The sequence below is a fragment of the Panthera leo genome, chromosome B4, assembly GCF_018350215.1.
Source record: "Panthera leo isolate Ple1 chromosome B4, P.leo_Ple1_pat1.1, whole genome shotgun sequence".
NCBI lineage: Eukaryota > Metazoa > Chordata > Mammalia > Carnivora > Felidae > Panthera > Panthera leo.
The window spans coordinates 96,505,103-96,523,279 of record NC_056685.1 but is presented as its reverse complement, the minus strand read 5'-3'; the positions used below and the strand labels follow the sequence as shown (position 1 = coordinate 96,523,279).

The 18,177-nt window shown below is 33.5% G+C and overlaps 1 protein-coding gene across 1 annotated transcript in view; it reads right to left on the bottom strand.

Moving 5' to 3' along the window:
- Positions 1–18,177, bottom strand: part of TRHDE (thyrotropin releasing hormone degrading enzyme) — a 379,106-nt gene that overhangs the window by 59,722 nt on the left and 301,207 nt on the right. Inside the window, exons 11-12 of the mRNA XM_042944643.1 lie at positions 17,197–17,327; positions 17,029–17,084 (exon numbers count right to left, since the gene is read on the bottom strand). Of these exons, the coding sequence (XP_042800577.1) occupies positions 17,029–17,084; positions 17,197–17,327 (187 nt within the window). The remainder of the gene's footprint in view (positions 1–17,028; positions 17,085–17,196; positions 17,328–18,177) is intronic.

The window sequence follows — 18,177 nt, the reverse complement described above, 5'->3', positions numbered from 1 at the left end:
GAAGGAAAGGATATGCAATGGGAAAATGACAGCCTATTGAACAAATGGTGTTGGGAAAACTGGATGGCAACATGCAAAAGAATGAAACTGGACAACTTTCCTACACCATACAGAAAAATAAACTCAAAATGGATAAAGACCTAAAATGTGAAAATTGAAACCATAAAAATCCTAGAAGAGAGTACAGGCAGTAATTTCTCTGACACTGGCTGTAACATCTTTCTAGACATGTCTCCTGAGGCAAAGGAAACAAAAGCAAAAATGAACTATTGAGACCACATCAAAATAAAAAGCTTCTGCACAGCAAAGGAAACAATCAACAAAACTGAAATGTGTACAATGGGAGAGGATATTTGCAAATGATATATTTGATAAAGGGTTAGTATCCAAAACATATAAAGAACTGATACAACTCAACACCAAAAACCCACAAATAATCCCATTAAAATGGGCAGAAGACATGAACAGACATTTCTTTAAAGAATACATGTAGATGGTCAAGAGACACATGAGAGATGCTCAACATCACTCATCATCAGGCAAATACAAATCAAAACCACAATTAGATATCACCTCCACTTGTCAGAATGGCTAAAAGAAAAAAACTCAAGAAATAATTAGTATTGGTGAGGATGTGGAGAAAAAGGAACTCTTGTGTACTGTTGGTGGTTAGGCAATCTGGTGCAGCTATTGTGGCAGAGAGTATGGAGGTTCTTCAAAAACTTAAAAATATAACTACCATTTGATCCAGTAACTGCACTACTGGATACCTACCCTAAGAATATGAAAACAGTAATTTGAAGGAATATATGCACCCCTATGTTTATTACAGCATTATTTACAAAAGCCTAATTATGGAAGCAGCCCAAGTGTCTATCAATAGGTGGATGGACAAAGAAGAATATGTTTGTGTGTGTGTGTGTGTGTGTGTGTGTGTGTGTATAGAGACACATGTATATAATGGAATATTATTCAGCCATAAAAAGATAATGAAATCTTGTCATTTGCAACAACATGGATGGATCTAGAGAGTATAATGCTAAGCAAAATAAACCAGTCAGAGAGAGACAAATATTATCTGATTTCACTCATGTGGAATTTAAGAAACAAAACAATGGAGAAAAAGAGCAAGACAAGCCAAAAACACAGACTCTTAAATATAGAGAGTGAACATATGGTTACCAGAAGAAAGTAAGTAGGGTGAAATAGGTGATGGGGATGAGATCACTTATCTTGATGAGCACTGAGTAGTATATGGAATTGTTGAATCACTATACTGTACATCTGACTCATACAGTACTATATGTTAACTACACTGGAATTAAAATTTTTTAAATAAAAAAGTCTTTTTAAAAAAGGCATATATTATACTTTGTTAAAAAAAATGCTTGAGGGGCGCCTGGGTGGCTCAGTCGGTTAAGTGTCCGACTTCGGCTCAGGTCATGATCTCATGATCTGTGAGTTCGAGCCCCGCTTTGGGCTCTGTGCTGACAGCTCAGAGCCTAGAGCCCATTTCAGATTCTGTGTCTCCCTCTCTCTCTGCCCCTTCCCTGTTCATGCTCTGTCTCTCTCTGTCTCAAAAATAAATAAACGTTAAAAAAAAAATTAAAAAAATGCTTGAGATCTATTACCAGATAACCCTAGATGTACGTGTCATGTCATTATTTGTGTAATGTTACTTGTTTCCTTCTTCCACATGTTTTTCAAAGATCACCCTAACTTCTCAGTTGCTACCTCTTCATGAAGGAGTAGGAGACTGCGAGCATTTCACACAGAAGTGATCACTCCCTCCTTTAAAACTACTTATATGTGCTCTTAAAACACCGAACATTTATATTAGAAAAACATTAACTACTTTAGATCAATGTATTACATTAGATAAAATCTTACATTAGATAATTGTGAGATCATAATCTCTCTAAATTCTAAGGCATTTGAGGATATTCTATTAAATTCTTCAGTTCATATGTTTAATACAATACACCGGTATAGTAGATTCCTCATAAACATTTACTTAATGAAGAAATGAAATATACACATTTCTAACTGAAAAAAAAACGTGTTTTGTATGTGAATGTTGTTTTTAAGAGCTCCTTGCTTTCAACATCATGTATCTGCCTTTATTCAGATGTATTTGCATCTCCTTTATGCATTTAATTATCAAAGTCACTAAATTTAATGTTAACATGAAATCTTCATACTTAAAACTGCATGGTATATATTGGAATGAGTATTCTGGATTACAATGATATTTGCTATCAAAAGAGAGCGAATGGGGCACCTGAGTGGCTCAGTTGTTTAAGCGTCCAACTTCGGCTCAGGTCATGGTCTCACGGTAGGTACATGGATTCGAGCCCCGTGTCGGGCTCTGTAATGATAGCTCAGAGCCTGGAGCCTGCTTTGGATTCTGTGTCTCCCTCTCTCTCTGCCCTCCCCCACTCATGTTCTGTCTCTGTCTCTTCAAAATGAATAAACGTTTAAAAAATTTAATTAACAAAATAAAGCTAAGGAAGATATGTTATAGAGAAAGATAAAGTAGGATGAAAACTGAGAGTCAAAACCTTCATCAGAATAGACTTGGATTAAACTTGGGTATACATTTTTTACTTGAGTATATGGATATACACTTCCAATAAAATCAATCCTGAATAATTTGAGGTAAGACTAGGGAAAAACAGGAATATGTTAGAGTAACTACTTTTCTAGCCCTAAAGTCTCCGTTCAATATTTTATGTCTCCTGAATGTCGTGGTAGATGCTGCTCTATAATGGACTGTCATACAGTAACAGAAAATATTCATTAAGCACTTACCATGTTTATTATATGATCTCATTTAACATTCAAAATAAAAGTGTTGAGGAGGGCACCTTTTGGGATGAGCACTGGGTGTTGTATGGAAACCAATTTGACAGTAAATTTCATATATTAAAAAATTAAAAAAAATAAAAATAAAAAAATAAAAATAAAAATAAATTAAAAAAATAAAAAATAAAAGTGTGATATAGAAACCCTTTTATCCACACTTTGTAGTTAGGGAAACTAAGGACAGGAGTCAGTAACCTATTCAAGGTTACATTTTTGTTAGAGTTAGGACTAATATTCATATTAAATCTAGAGTCAATGATCTTAACCACTATAATTTCAGAAACTAAAAATTAGAGCAGCCAATTATTTTTATACAATAGTTATTCCTAAAGCTTATTTTGGCCTGAAGAATAGGATAATATGAAAAGTGAAATTTATAACATAAGTTTTAAGATTACCCAAGCTAGAAAACACCCGATTCTTCCTGAAAGAAATGTGCCCATCTTTAGTGGCAACTTGACCATGTGTTTCAGTGATATTAACCATGTTTACATCATGGACTCGATAATCAAACTTCCAAAAATATATCCTAGTAAACAACCAATAAATAATAAAGACTGCATGCACAAAAATTTTCTTTAGAATTATTCATAAGTAAAAGTTTGAAAACATCCTAAATTTCCAATAATATGTTTAAATTAATTATGCCATATACAGCCATACAATCATATAGTAGAGAACATTTCAAAATTATTTTATTAAGATAGGTAAATAAAATGCATAAATGTTGGAAAGGAAGAAGTAATACTATTGTTATTTCCAAAAGACATTACAGTGTTTGCAGAAAACCCTAAGGAAACTATTTAAAAATTGTAAGAAATAATAAGCAAGTTTAGCAAAGTTGCAGGCATAAGGTCAATAGAGAAAACTCAAGTATATTTCTAGGAATGAGGGGTTGGCATTCCTTTTCTTAAAGGGCCAGATAATAAATATTTCAGGCTTGTGGTCCACACAGTCTCTGTTGCAAAATTTAATTCCACATTTGTAGCAAGAAAGGAACCATAGACAATATAAAAGTAAATGGGCCTGGCTATGTTCCAATGAAACTTCATTCACCAAAGCTAGTGGCTGGCCTGTGGGCTACAGTTCACGCATCCATGATGTGTGTACGTATATATACAATTACAATGAATTATATATATTTCAATGAAAATTAAAATATATATTCAATTACAATGAAAGGCCTTACATATGATATGTGTGTGTGTGTATATGTGTGTGTGTGTATATATATATATGCAACTAACAAGTCAAGTGCAAAATTTTACAAACAATTTTATTTACAATAACAAAAAGATAAAATATACAGGAATAAATTTATTAAGAGATGTGTAAGATTTGCACACTGAAAACTGTAAAGCACAACAAAAGAAAACTTTAAAAGACCTGAGCAAATGAAGAGCTATGTCACAGACATGGCTATTAAGATAGCAATTCTCTCCAAATTGATTTATATTTTTAAAGTAATCTCAACCAAAATCCTAAGACTTACCATAAAGCTAAAGTAATCAAGACAGTGTGGTGTTGGCATAGCGATGGACATATAAATCAATGGAACAGGCTACGGAATCCAAGAAATAGATTTCTAACTTACATAGTCAATCGATTTTTGACCAAACTGCCATAGACAAAGGAAAAAGAAGCCTTTTTACCAAATGGTTCTGAAACAACTGGATATCTGCATGAAAACAGTGAAACCTAACCCTTAACCTACACCAATCACAAAAATTAACTAAACATGGGTCATACACTTACATAAAAGAGCTAAAATTATTAGTCTTCTGGCCAAAAACATAGAAAAAAAGTTTTGTACTATTGGATTTAGCAAAGATATCTAAACCAGGACATGAAAAGCACATATTATGAAAGAAAAAATTAATAAAATTGACCTCTTCAAGATTAATAACTTTCAATTTTGAGAGACAAGTCACAAAAATAAAAAGGCAAACCACAAACTTGGGGAAATTTTTGCAAAATATATATCTGAATAATAGGCTTGTCTCAGACTAAAGAATTTTTATACCTCCATAATAAGACAACCCAAATTTTTAAAAATGGACAAAAGTTCTGAATAGATGTTTCACAAAAGAAGATATACAGATGACAAATAAGTTCATGAAAAGCTTCTCAACATCATTGACCATCAGAAAAGTACAAATTAAATCAATTGCAATGAAAGGCCTCACATGATCAATACTCTGTTACCTCCCTAAATTCATGCCATCCTGCTTTACCCCTTACTCATTCCATTACAGCCACATCCATCTGACTCTCTCTTGAACACACCAAGCACATTCTACCTTAGGGCCTTTGTACTTGCTGTTTTTCTGTCCAGAATATTCTACTCCTGGATAGCTCTCTTATTTACTTCTTTTAGGTCACTGCTCAAATGCCAACTGAAAAGTGAGAGCTTCCCTCACCACCATGCTTAAACTCCCTGTATGTGCTTCTTCTCCAAACACTCCCATTCTTTGTTTTACTATTTATTTACTGTAAAAATATCACCATCTAACATATATTTGTTTGCATGACAATCTGACCATAATCCCTCTATACTGTAATACAATATCTATGAAAACAGGGATTCTCTCTACATATATTTGTAACCTCCATGCACTTTCAAATGTAAAAAGCTGTTACTATATAACTGGAAGATACTGCTGACCAACTTTGTGTTCAGAGTTTTCCATTTGTGAATTATTCTTACTAATGAGCCTCAAAAACTAAGATAAAGAAAGTCACCCCAGTAAAAGCATTTTGAAGTGCTTCTCATTCTTTTCATTAGTTTCATTTTGCCTGTTTGCAAAACATGCTCTCATATCACTTATCTATTAAGGATAAGGAGAACTCACAGTTCGTTTTAATATCATGGACATGCACTTTAGAAACTGATTAACTTACCTGCAATGAAAAACAGATAATCAATGCTAACAGCACATACAAATAGGTAAGTAATTATTGTAAGATGTTCCTACTAATTTCTTACGCATTTTTATGATGGAATACAGACTAACAAAGAACATATGTTTCTAACTTTAGAAACATATATTTCTAAATTTGGTGCATCTTTGAAGTATTTAGACATTTCTTCATGAAACATTTGTAACCTTCTATTGTTACAAGTGATAATTATTTCATGTAATCATGTATATAAAGTATTTATCTCAGTAATATCTTCCTTTCACTAAGAAAATCACTTGAATTTATTTGAACTAAACATCAGCTATGATTCTCAAATTTTAAAATTCTATATTACTTTTCTCAAATGAAAATAAGCATGATGAAATCATCTTTCTGAAGCCAAATACAGTGATTCCATCATAGCATGAAATAAGTATCACGGCTCTTTGTTCTCCACACCTTTCAATCCATGTATCTACCAATTATTGATTAGTCAACAAACTCATTAATGTTCATACTGCATATATAATTTATGAAATACCCTACACATTACTTTGGCTTTTATTGAAACACAACTTTTCATAAGCTCTTCATATACTCAGAGAAATAACTGATAGTCTATCAATGTCAAATTTAAGATAATGCAGTAACATTTAAAAAATCGAAAGGAAACATAAGAATCTCCACAAAGATGGAAATTTAAAAATATGGTAATCTTGGAGGCAAGGGGCCTAATTACTCTGCACAGCAACTATATTTATGTAATAATTTTAGTCTCTCTATTGGTAGAAAAGGAGAAGTAACCTTTCCCTCAATCTGGCCATGATCTGCCCCCAGCTTATGAAATTAACTTCCAATACATTTGCACACTGGGAATGCAAAACCAACTAATTTCCACCTGAAGTTCTTTCTATTTTGGCATTTCTGATAGCATTCCCAAGGACTCTTAACTAATTTAGAGTGTGTTTAAGTTAGCATCCACATAAAGCTCTCTGATAATCATTATTCTCTTCAGAGCCTATTAGTTTTACTTGAATTTGTCATATATAGACTGCTAGACTAACATTTTCTTATTACAAACTCTCTTTTCACTCCTATCAGTTAGCATAACCACCTGGTGACCTGGAGGGTTGATACTGAACTTCTGTTTAATCCTTATCCTAATTAGGTAAAGCAGCTAAGCAACCAGAAACCTCTGCCTACCTCCCGTTAGAGGCTTGAATCAACCACACTCCAGGCCATTCCTAGTTTAGGAAGGGAGAACCCAATCGGAGACTCAAATGTGGTCTGACTCCACAGGTCCCAGAACTGCTTTTTAGCTTCCAAGTTGGCCTGAGTTCACATCTTTAAATAACAAACATTAAAGAAGGCTCTGGCACAGCTGTAACAAGCCAGGTTTTCCTAATCTGATGTTTTCTTACATCCAAAATAGTGAAGGCCTCTTCACTGGTACTTCATTCCACGTAAGGGCATTTGAAGCATCCCACACAGAATAGTTCAAATTGCATGCAATTAAAGGAGAACATCATGTATTTCAAATCATCTCCCAAAGGCTTTAAAGATTTGCCTCATAAGCAAGAGTATGTGTTCATCTGAATCACTCACCTACATTGCACAATATGTTAGAACTAAATTTCTTTTCCTTTCCCCTCTTCCCCAAATTATTGCCTCCTCAAATATAAAGATGGAATCTTCTATATTTTCATGGCAAGTAGGAACTACTGTGAAATACATATTTTCTATTACCTTCATCCTGGTTTCCTTACTAAGGGCGCACTGCTATTTAGGTAAATAACTATTGATCTCAAAAATAGACTGTTTGAGTTCTGGGAGAAACACAGAAGCAGCTCTTACTTTAGCAATCACTGATTAGCATGTTTGTTAAGAAAGATGATTATCAGGCCCCTTTGAATCTCTGTTCTCAGGTGAGAAAGTATCATGACAAGATAACTTTAAGCAGTAATTACTCTAAAATAAAACCACTATTAATACCTATATTCATACAGTCCTCATTTTAAAGACTTCTTTATAATTTATCATAATAAAAACGAAAGGAGGTTTTTGAGAGCCAGAGTATGCATCTTTGTTAAAATTAGGCCTTTATATTAACAAAACAAATGCCAGAAGGATTAATCTTTTGACAAACTGAGTCTACCTCAAAATTCTCATTTTCTTCTTTCTTATCACATACTCCTTGCTGAAGGAACCTATTTACTTTTCTTTTCTTTCCTTCATCTTTCTAGGTACCCGATTCCCTCAAAGAACATCACAGAATAACCACAAAACCTAAAGATACCCTTTTCTCTCAGTTAACGCTTGTTGTAGGTAGCTCTATTGTTCTTGTTTACCCGCACTATCAACAGATTTGCAGATTATTCCCGGTCTAGATGCCGGATTAGTATGCAAGAAAATTCTGCCATGCCTTTCACCAGGGAAAACTACTGAATACATTAGAGCTCAATATGCATATGCATGACTGATATGTGCCAGTATGCTCATGTGAACATAAAGGTATCTCCTAATTATATGAGAACCCTCCAGTACTTTTCCACGCTTGGAAAAATTTCTGAGACACCCAGATTATGAGTGACATCCAAATTATGAGTTGTGTTTACAGCTGTCAGACGGAATATCTGAAATAGTAACATATTTAATAGTAAGAATAAAAAAGGATTTTTGAATACTTATAGCTAATTCTCCGATGCCCTGGTTGTTGAATGGTCATCTCAGGACTCCAGAATCCGAACAAAACCATGCTGCCTGCTGTTAAGGATGCCTACTCTGAGACTTCTTGACCTCAAAGAAGCAACTGCCTGTCTAACCTGATGCCATAAGTACCCTCTGGGACTCAAAAGCAGTGGTTTTCACATTGTTGTATGTGTTGGAATTACAGGCAGTGCTTCATAGAAATGTAGTTTTCTAGGCAGTCTGGGGAACATGCAATTTTTAATAAAACATTTCAGGTGATTCTGATGCAGGTGGCTTTTCAGAGCATGCTCAAAGGAGTGCTGTACTTGAATATGCAAAAGATTTGCAGCAAGTAGCAGAAGGGATAACTCAAACTCAAGAAAGGAGAAACACTAAGATAAAACTATCTCAGTTCAAGAATCCCAGATCAGAGGAATATTTAGGCCTTTATGTCAAAAGTATGCCTTACAAATAACTATTCAAGGGAAGTTGGTGACTCAAATGGACATTTTGGAGGGACCTCTGCCTAAGTAAATTATTTGTGACAAGGCAAGTATTTATAATTCTTAGGAAGGTCAGAAAGCCTACAGCAAATTCTTATGAAATCTCAGGCTTCGGTTACAAAATTCTTAAAGAAATAGAAGAATCACAATTGGTGTTAAATATGACAATGCTACTAACTATGGTGAGAATTATAAAAATTATTTTTAATGTGTGAGATACTAAAGATCATAAGTATATACACCTATTCAAACAAATTCGTACTTGCATTTGGCAATTTAGACTCTTTATTCTTAAAACAATGGCAAATCCATATAACCTACAAATATCACCCATAGTTTTGTGACTCACGAGTACAGCCTGCTTGCCATGAAAATAGAGCAAACCTAAAGAATGATGTCAAAATTTCTCTTATGCTCTACTCAACAATCTCAGACATTAGGCACTAATATTAAAACATTTTTGCCTATGGAGGTGAAACAAAAATTTGGTGGTGAAAGGTTACAAGTCTGCCTTTGATTTAACACAGTACAATTGAAAAGTTTCCAAGAAAGTTTGCCTCCTCAAGAGTCACAAGCTTGCCCTTTAATCTTCAGAAGGTATAACTTCTCAGAAGTACCTCATATGATAGCTCCCCCTAAGTCCTTATCCTAAGGACAACATCTGTGACTCCACCTTCAACTGATTTCTAAATATAGCTCAACAGAATGTGTTACCTTACTTTTAACCTTGAGCAAACCAGGGTGTGCCTGTAGGAACAATCTACCTTGAAAATTCAGGAATATACTTCAGGCATTTACTGGGTTATCATCAGAACAAAGCTGAAGATTCTGAGCTCATTATAGTAAAATGTTCTGAAAATGCTCTCAGAGTATTTTTAACATTTATCTGTGGCAAAGCATTGCATAAATGATGACTAATTTAGAGGTCTTCCGGATATGAATTTTAAAATAATTGCATGCAGAAAGGTGTAAAATGAGAAGGGTCCAAGGTGATTTTGTGTGTGTGTGTGTGTATCTCAAGAGGAGCATTAGCTGATGATGACAAATAGATAATTAGAATCCTCAGTCTTGGAGATGTGAAGGATTTTGTGATTTTGCAGGCATGGCCACGAAGCTCTTAAACAGACTCATTGTGAGTCACTACTCATAGTGTGGAAAGATCTGCACTGGTTAGAAAGGCTGAGAAGATAACTATAAGCTAATTTTAAATGCTTTTGGTCAATGGCAGAAGATTGGAAGCATAAAGCCAACAATAAATCTTATTTTGCAATAAACAATTTTATCACTTTCAGAATTTCATAAATATTTAATTGGAATCCTCTTGCACACACATTCTGGTGGCTTAACAGAAGATAAATAAGAATATAATCATACATGGATACTTCTCCCAAATGAGCCTAATACAAACAACTAAAGAATCATCCTTCTCTCCTTGCTCAGTGAGTATAATATAAAATACACTTTAATCAGTATTCTATTATTATTAATAACTCTCATGATTCCATGATAAAACACAAGAAAGAAAAATGTTTATGCTGAGATTTTACAGTACTTTAAAAAAGGGAAAGGGTAGGGATGGAATAAAGAATTCCAAAACTAAACATTCTTCATAAAATCAGAATTTATAAAGCAGAAGACAGTATTGGAAGGACCCAGGATCCTTAACCAGGTTTTGCACAGCAATGTTCAGCAGAAGCGAGGCCGTCCTGTTATCTAACACAGTGGGGAATCAGGACGAAAAGTCCAGCCTGCCACCTATTTCTCACAAAGGACGTCTAAGTCTTTCCTTCTCAATTTTATCTACGAAAGACCAGCATGTTATCTTTAAACAATCAAAGTGTGAAAAGCTGCTCTTCATCTAGTCCAATCAGGATGGAGTTGCTTTTCAGTCATATCATGCTACTATTTTCTGTGTTGAGTGAAGAAATGATCAATGGTGTTTTGCAAGAGTAACTTTAAACAAGGTAGAGGAGGGCCATCCAGAAGACATAGAAGAATTTCTAATAAGAGCCATGATGAAAGAAGTTCCATGAGGAGCAGATTACAACCATTCAGTTTGCAAACATTGCTTAGGTGATTTTAACAATGTTGTTACAAGTCCTGGAACTAGGGCTCAGAAATAAAAACAACATGTAAGAGTAGGTTTGGGATGTTCTCATAATTTGCTTCTTCATGAGCCATTATATTTTCACTGGCTCATGTACTGAATTTCCAGTTTTCCTAACATGTCTCAGATTTATAAATTCTGAAACAAGTGGATAGAAATGTATGCATTAATTTTTTTAACTTATATATGCATCAAACACATATTAAGCACTACACATGACTGCTCACCAATACTTAGAGCACTTCTAAGTGTGACATTCATCATCTCCAGATACAGGCCCTTATATTTGCTATTAATATAACACTAATACTTTAAAAGAAATGACTGCTATCTTATTCCTTAACAAGGTTTGCAAACTAAGTTGTAATAATGTGCCCTTGTTAAGGCTCTTTAAGTGATTGGATCCTTAATCAAATAGCCTATAGTAGAAAATTTTAAAATATGCTATGCAGCCCCCCAAAAAGTTGTAATATTAATAACGCAATAAACTGGCATGGGTTCTGCATGATTGAATTTCCCCAGGAAACTGGTCACTAAATAAATAAATCAGTGCAGTAACTGTCCAGGGCAAAGTTGATGATGATGATGATGATGATGATGATGATGGCAATTTATTTCTGGAACTCTTCTGAATATGAACAAATTTTCCAAACAATTTCCATGTATTTTGAATAGTTTCAAACAAAATACCACGTAAGTCCATAATCCAGTGGTACACCCTTTTAATTTAAAATTGTACTGAGAGCGTATTAACAGCTTTAAATATTCAAATCCAGTGGTCATTATACTTCGCGTTGCAAATCTTCTAAATTTTCAGTTTCTATCACATATTACACTAATAAATGTCTTCAGTAAGAGTTCTACCTTATCTGGCTGCCAATTCCATTCTGCCTTTATCTCTGCTTTGCTCAGGCTGCAGCACAAGTCATGACTGTTGTAACAGTTCTTCTGCAGAAATCCGCCCTCCGGTCCACATTCTTCCTGCTCTCATTTCCTACTTTTAAACCTTTCATGGATTTTCATAGTAAACTCAGTCTTCTAATGTTATTTCCCATATGATGTCCTCCATAATCTTCCTCGGCCTCATTAATTCTTTACCTCCCAACGCTTTCATAATATTTTATTCATAGCACTTATGTACTGAATATGATTAATTATCTACTGTGTATCATCACTGCTAGACTGTGAATTCACTGAAAATGAGAAATGCATGTTGTTCATTTTGTGTCACCCAATCTAACAATGCTTTATCAAAACCAAAACCAAAAACAAACAAAAATCTAGACATTTTAGTCACTAATTTCAAAGTTCAAGCTATAACACAATGACATTTGCGAGGCAATTCATTGATTCCTTATACACAAGCAATAAAAATCAGAATACGTATGTGCAGAAGCAGCACCATTTTCTATAGAAGCGCATGCCATAAAAAAAAAATTAAAAAACAACAAACAAACAAACAAACAAACAAAAAACAAGGAAATCAGAGCACCCGGGTGGCTGAGGCAGTTAAGAAACCAGCTCTTGGTTTTGACTGAGTTCATGATCTCATGATTTTTTAGTTCAAGCCCTGCCTCGGGCTCTGGGCTGACAGTGCAGAGCCTGCTTGGGATTCTCTCTGTCCCTCTCTTTCTGCCGCTCCCCTGCTCTCTTTCTGTCTCTCTCTCAAAAATAAATAAATAAAAACTTTAAAAAATTTTAAAACAACAACAAAAATGAGGAAATAATATGACATTACCAGAATTTATGTACATGAAATCATAAAGCTTGACTTAGGGACCTGAATAAATGGGGAGAAGTAACATGTCTTGATACTGAAAACTTACATTTGGAATGATGTTAATTCTTTAGAAATTAATTTGTAAATCCCATGCATATCAAGTCATAACTACAGCAGGATTTTTAAATGGGCTTTGTCGGACTGATTCCAAAATTTATACTGAAGAGAAAATATGTAAAATTTTGAACAAGAATGAGAGAAAACTTTTTCAAGCACAACATACTATAAAGGTAAGTAAACTGTTTAGAACAATATGGTATGAGCTCATAAAGGAACAAAAAACCAATTAAACAGAACCGAATTAATTCCCTAAAATATGACCATTTGCATTAAGATAAAACATATCAACTCAAATGTATGAATAAGGGAGCCTTTTAAAATAATATGGAAATAATTGGTTAAAAATGTTTTAAAGTAAAGAAAATTAGACCTCTACTCCATTCTATACCCAAAAATTAACTAGATGAGGAAGGGTTGAGTAGTTAGATGTAAAAAAAAAAAAAATAGTGTTTAAAAAGTACAATATTTTCATAATATTCAGAGAAGTCCTTCTAAGTGAGACAGGACCAGAGAACTAGGAACTTATAAAAAGAATGACAAGACATACAAATTAAAAGTCTTTGAATGATGAAATATATCACAAAGTAAAAAAGAAAATTGACATAGTATTAAGAGAAAATACTATAAAAATGTACACTACAAAAAGGATTAATATCCTAATACATCTAAAATAAATAGGAAAACATAGAAGGAATTCACAGAAGAAAAAAAAAAATACAAGTACCAAATGTGTATGAAAAGGTGGACAAGTTAATTTAACTAGTACTGTAGCAACTCAATTTGCTACCAGCTTGTCAAAAATTTTACAGATGTTTATTATTCATTATGGAAAATTTGAGGGGACGGGATCCTCTCATACATGGTGGATGGAGGGTTAAAATGGTAAAGCTTTTGGAATACATTTTGTAGTATTTATCAAAGCTTTTAAATTTTTTGAACCAAAAATTTCACTTGTAGGTATCTATCCTATAAAAATGCACATATGCACACAACAGAAGACTGTTCAAGGATACTCATGGCAGTCTTGATTTTAATACTGGAAAAAATGGAAACAACGCAATAAAGCTCCCAGACTAATTCCTATAAATGAGTCAGAGAATGGAATGCATTTCTTTCTGTTCACATAAAAAAAAAAAATCAAACTGTATGAAAATGCAAAGAAAAAAATGGCTGGGTTGATACACACCAAATATTAATAATTTTATCTGTGAGGAGGGTAAACATGATGGGAAGGTATGAAACAGAGTAAAAGAAAATTTTCACATTGCATCACTCTTTTGTTTTAATCTTGTACAGTTACAATGCATTCATGTGGTTTTTATAGATTTAAAAAACAACTATAAAAAGAGTACCTAAGAATATGTTTACCTAATTGCACAAAATAATAGTAGGCATAAAAGCTGACAGTTTGAATAATTAATAATTAATTACCAATTCATGCAACAAATATATACCAGCATAGTCTTGTACTAAAGACAAAGTTGAGCAGTAGGAATATAAGGATAAGACAAAGCCCTATCTTCAAAGTTATGCCATAATCATCAGGGGCCCAGAAAGGGCTTGAACCACAATGTGACAATTTCTACAATACAGGTCCGCAGGATGTCACTTTCCCTTTTTTTTTTTTTTTTTTTTTTTTAGTTAATAGTAATACTCCCAACAGATAATAGGGCACGAGAGTGGGAAGGAATTTCACATAATGGGCAGTCACTCTGACATGAGATCATGGGCTCTGCTGTGCCAGTGTTTGCTATTGATTCTCACCTCCACCCCTCACTTAAAAGCTGTGCAACCTTTAGCTAAGTGACTTAACTCTTCTTCACCTCTACATCTCAGCTATAACATGGCTATAATAACCTACATCCATTCCAAGGGTTTACTGAGAAGACTGAACAACGTCATTCATAAAAGCCTCCATATAGTACCTGGAACATATGTTTAGTAAATATTTGTTACTCTTCTGTTTGTTATCTTTAAAGAAGCCAAAGACAGCATGCTATGCTTAGAAAACTGAAAGAAGGTTGATACAGATTGGTAGCAAAACTATGAAAGTTTACTAGAAAACAGTGAAATAAGATAACCTTTAACTCCAAGTAAGTGCTGGGCATTTGCCTGTAGAAATCTGATTTTATATTTATTCACTTGCATATCAACAGGGAAATTATCTCATTATCAATAAAACAAATTTTAATATATATTCAATGGGAATCGAATATTTTCCTGGTGAATGTGTATAAATGATAATGAAATTATTTACTTCAAACATTTAAGACTTCCAAAATTGGAATTGAAAGCAATGTTCTATCTTAGTCAACAAGGAATTTAATTTTTGAAAAAAAAAATAATTCATCCACCCAAATCAAATAAAGAATTTCATTAAAAAATAATTTAATGCATCTAAGTCAAAGATCCCTTCCTTTACATTTTCATCTGCCCTCCATCTTAAGGACATCATTACATATTTGCTTCCTCACCATCATTTCAAACCTGTAAGAATTCACATGAACTACCATTTCACACCCCATCAGTCTTTCTATATTGCTTGGATTTTTCATTATAATAAATACTATTACTGCTGATATTATGTATATATATGCATGCATGCATTGGGCTCCGCAGCCAGACTACACAGACAAAACCCTGGTCCTGTCAATTACTAGCTGTGTGACTTTAGTTAGGCAAGTTACTTAACCTCGCTAAGCCTCAGTTTCCGTACCTATAAAATGAGACTAATAATAATTAATAATTAATAATAATAATACATATCTACATATCTCACAAGGTTGTTGTGAGAATTAAACAAATTGCTGTATGTAGAACAGTGTCTGGAACCTTTTAAGTGTTTAATTAGCTTAAAACACTTAAAAATTAAGTGCTTAATTAAGTGTTAATTAGGTGGGATTAGTTCTCTTCTTGTTCCCAAACCCTTCCTTGTGGTGTTCTTAACATAATTCTGTTTCCTGCTTCTCTCTCAATGCAAGGTTACATTAAGTACTCTCTCTTATTGTTTTTCTGCCCTTTTTAAACTTTATGTTGGGGCACCTGGGTGGCTCAGTTGGCTAAGCATCCAACTCTTGATTTCAGCTCATGACATCAAGCCCCATGTCAGGCTCTGAGCTGACAGCGTGGAGCTTGCTTGGGATTCTCTCTCTCCCTCTCTCTCTCTCTCCCCCTATCCAATTCAGGTGTGTGTGCTCAAACTCTCTCTCTCTCAAAATGAGTAAATAAATGTCAAGAAAGAAAATATTTAAACTTCTATGTCAAAATAATCTTTATGTCATACTCAATACTTTATTTGAAGTCTTAATATCTTACTGTAGAGAAAAAGCTACATCTCAATCCCTATCTCCACCCATTGCTATCTTGGTGGGCCTTCTTCTAGCACTATTATTTCTCATTTTTTGCCCAATAATGTCAGATTATTAAAATTAAAACTGTACTTGGATGTGAAACAATTCAAATATTAAAAGGACTGAGTTTATTTTCCTATTTAATTTCAACATTGAGTATAGCTTGGGTTTATAATCAACATTATTTTAAGTAAATAAGTATTTAATGACTATTTGAAGGAATAACTCATTTTAACATTATAAATCTAATTATGACACTAATGTAAATATTACTATAACTAGTACAACTAAAGGCTTCTGCTATAAGATTGATATACATTTTGTCCAGAACAGCTTTACTCTGTGGAATATTTATTTCTGTCTTATAGCACAAGCTTTCATAATGAATCACATTCAAAAAACATTAAAAAAAGATATATGAGTATATGTTAGGAAAAAAATTGCTGATGCTTGAAGGTATTTTCCATCAAAAATTAAATATGGCACAATGGTCATTTTGTAGAGTTCATTAATGAAATTGGGAAGGGATTATTAATCTCTAGTGTTAAATTGAACTTACAGTGAAAATTGATCAAGCTTCTCCTGACTCAGAAATACCCTATGGCTACTATTGATCAAAAGTTTGGGACCCTGAATATAATTCATATCCAAATACAAAAATGGGAGATAGAAATTGTTCTTAAAAGGTTTCTTATCAAAACCTATCGCATTTAGCTTACTAGAGGAAGTCTTATGAGCATTAACTTTATTGTGAAGATCCACTGGAAAACATACCTGGCTAGGCTGAAGGCATCGTCGATCAAACCTGCTCTGTTACTGACAGAGAGAACCTAGGAGGTCAACCAGAAAAGGAAAAAAAAAAAAAAAAAGGGAATCACTTAGAATTAAAACAGCAGGTGTTCACATATCAAAACAGATCTTTGATGAATAAATCCAGTTTACCTCATGGTTCCTGATTAATTGATCAATTAATAATCTCCAATTCCTTAAATCATAGTTGACTCTAAAATAGCCAGTTTGATTGATGTTCCCCAGCAACCAGCTTCCTTTGTCCAAAGTTATTCTGTGGTGCTCTGAAAACAGCATTTTGGGGGGTAAAAGAGATTTTAAAATTATGGGTTAAAATGATATGAAGCATATTTTCTAAATAGCAGATACTACATTACCAATAATTAAAAGAGAACACCATCATAAATACTTAATTGAAATCTACTCTTTAATCAATTAATCACTATATCTAGAATTTACTAGAAAACCTTTAGTTGGTTACTCATTATTACCTCAATTAATTGTTTTCTTATAATTAACATTTTTGTTCTTGATAAAACCCCATTACCTATACACAGTGTTCTTCTCAAGATAAATGTAACCAAGAAATCTGCCAATGTACTCATGTGGCTTCTAGGTAGATTGTATATAAATATGTGACTAGAATAAAAGAAAACACTTTAGGTGCATATTCCACTTATTTTATTCAGTAAGAAAGTGATTAAAACAACAGGGCTCATTTATTTTAAAGTCACTATTGTTCCTTGTCTTTTTTCTTGGGCTTTCTTGGAGGTACCAATAAATAAATAACAGACTTTCCAGTATCATCAATAATGTTGGGAAAAGGAACCTCATTTGCTTAAGAATCTAATATTTCTATACATAATTAGAACAAAGATAATAAATTCTGTTTATTGGAATCACTTTGGAAAATGGTAACTTGTTCATATTCCCCAGCTAATTCAATTAAGGGAAGCCCATGAAAACAATCTTATAACTTAAATATTTAACTCCTTCAAATATGGTACAGATAGTGAACTCTGTTCACTTTGATGTCAGCTTCTATTGACTTCACAGAAGCGTAGTTTACAATTCTAATCATTTTGTCGATGTCCTCAGGACTCATGTTTCATAGAAGTTACATAATGTATTAAG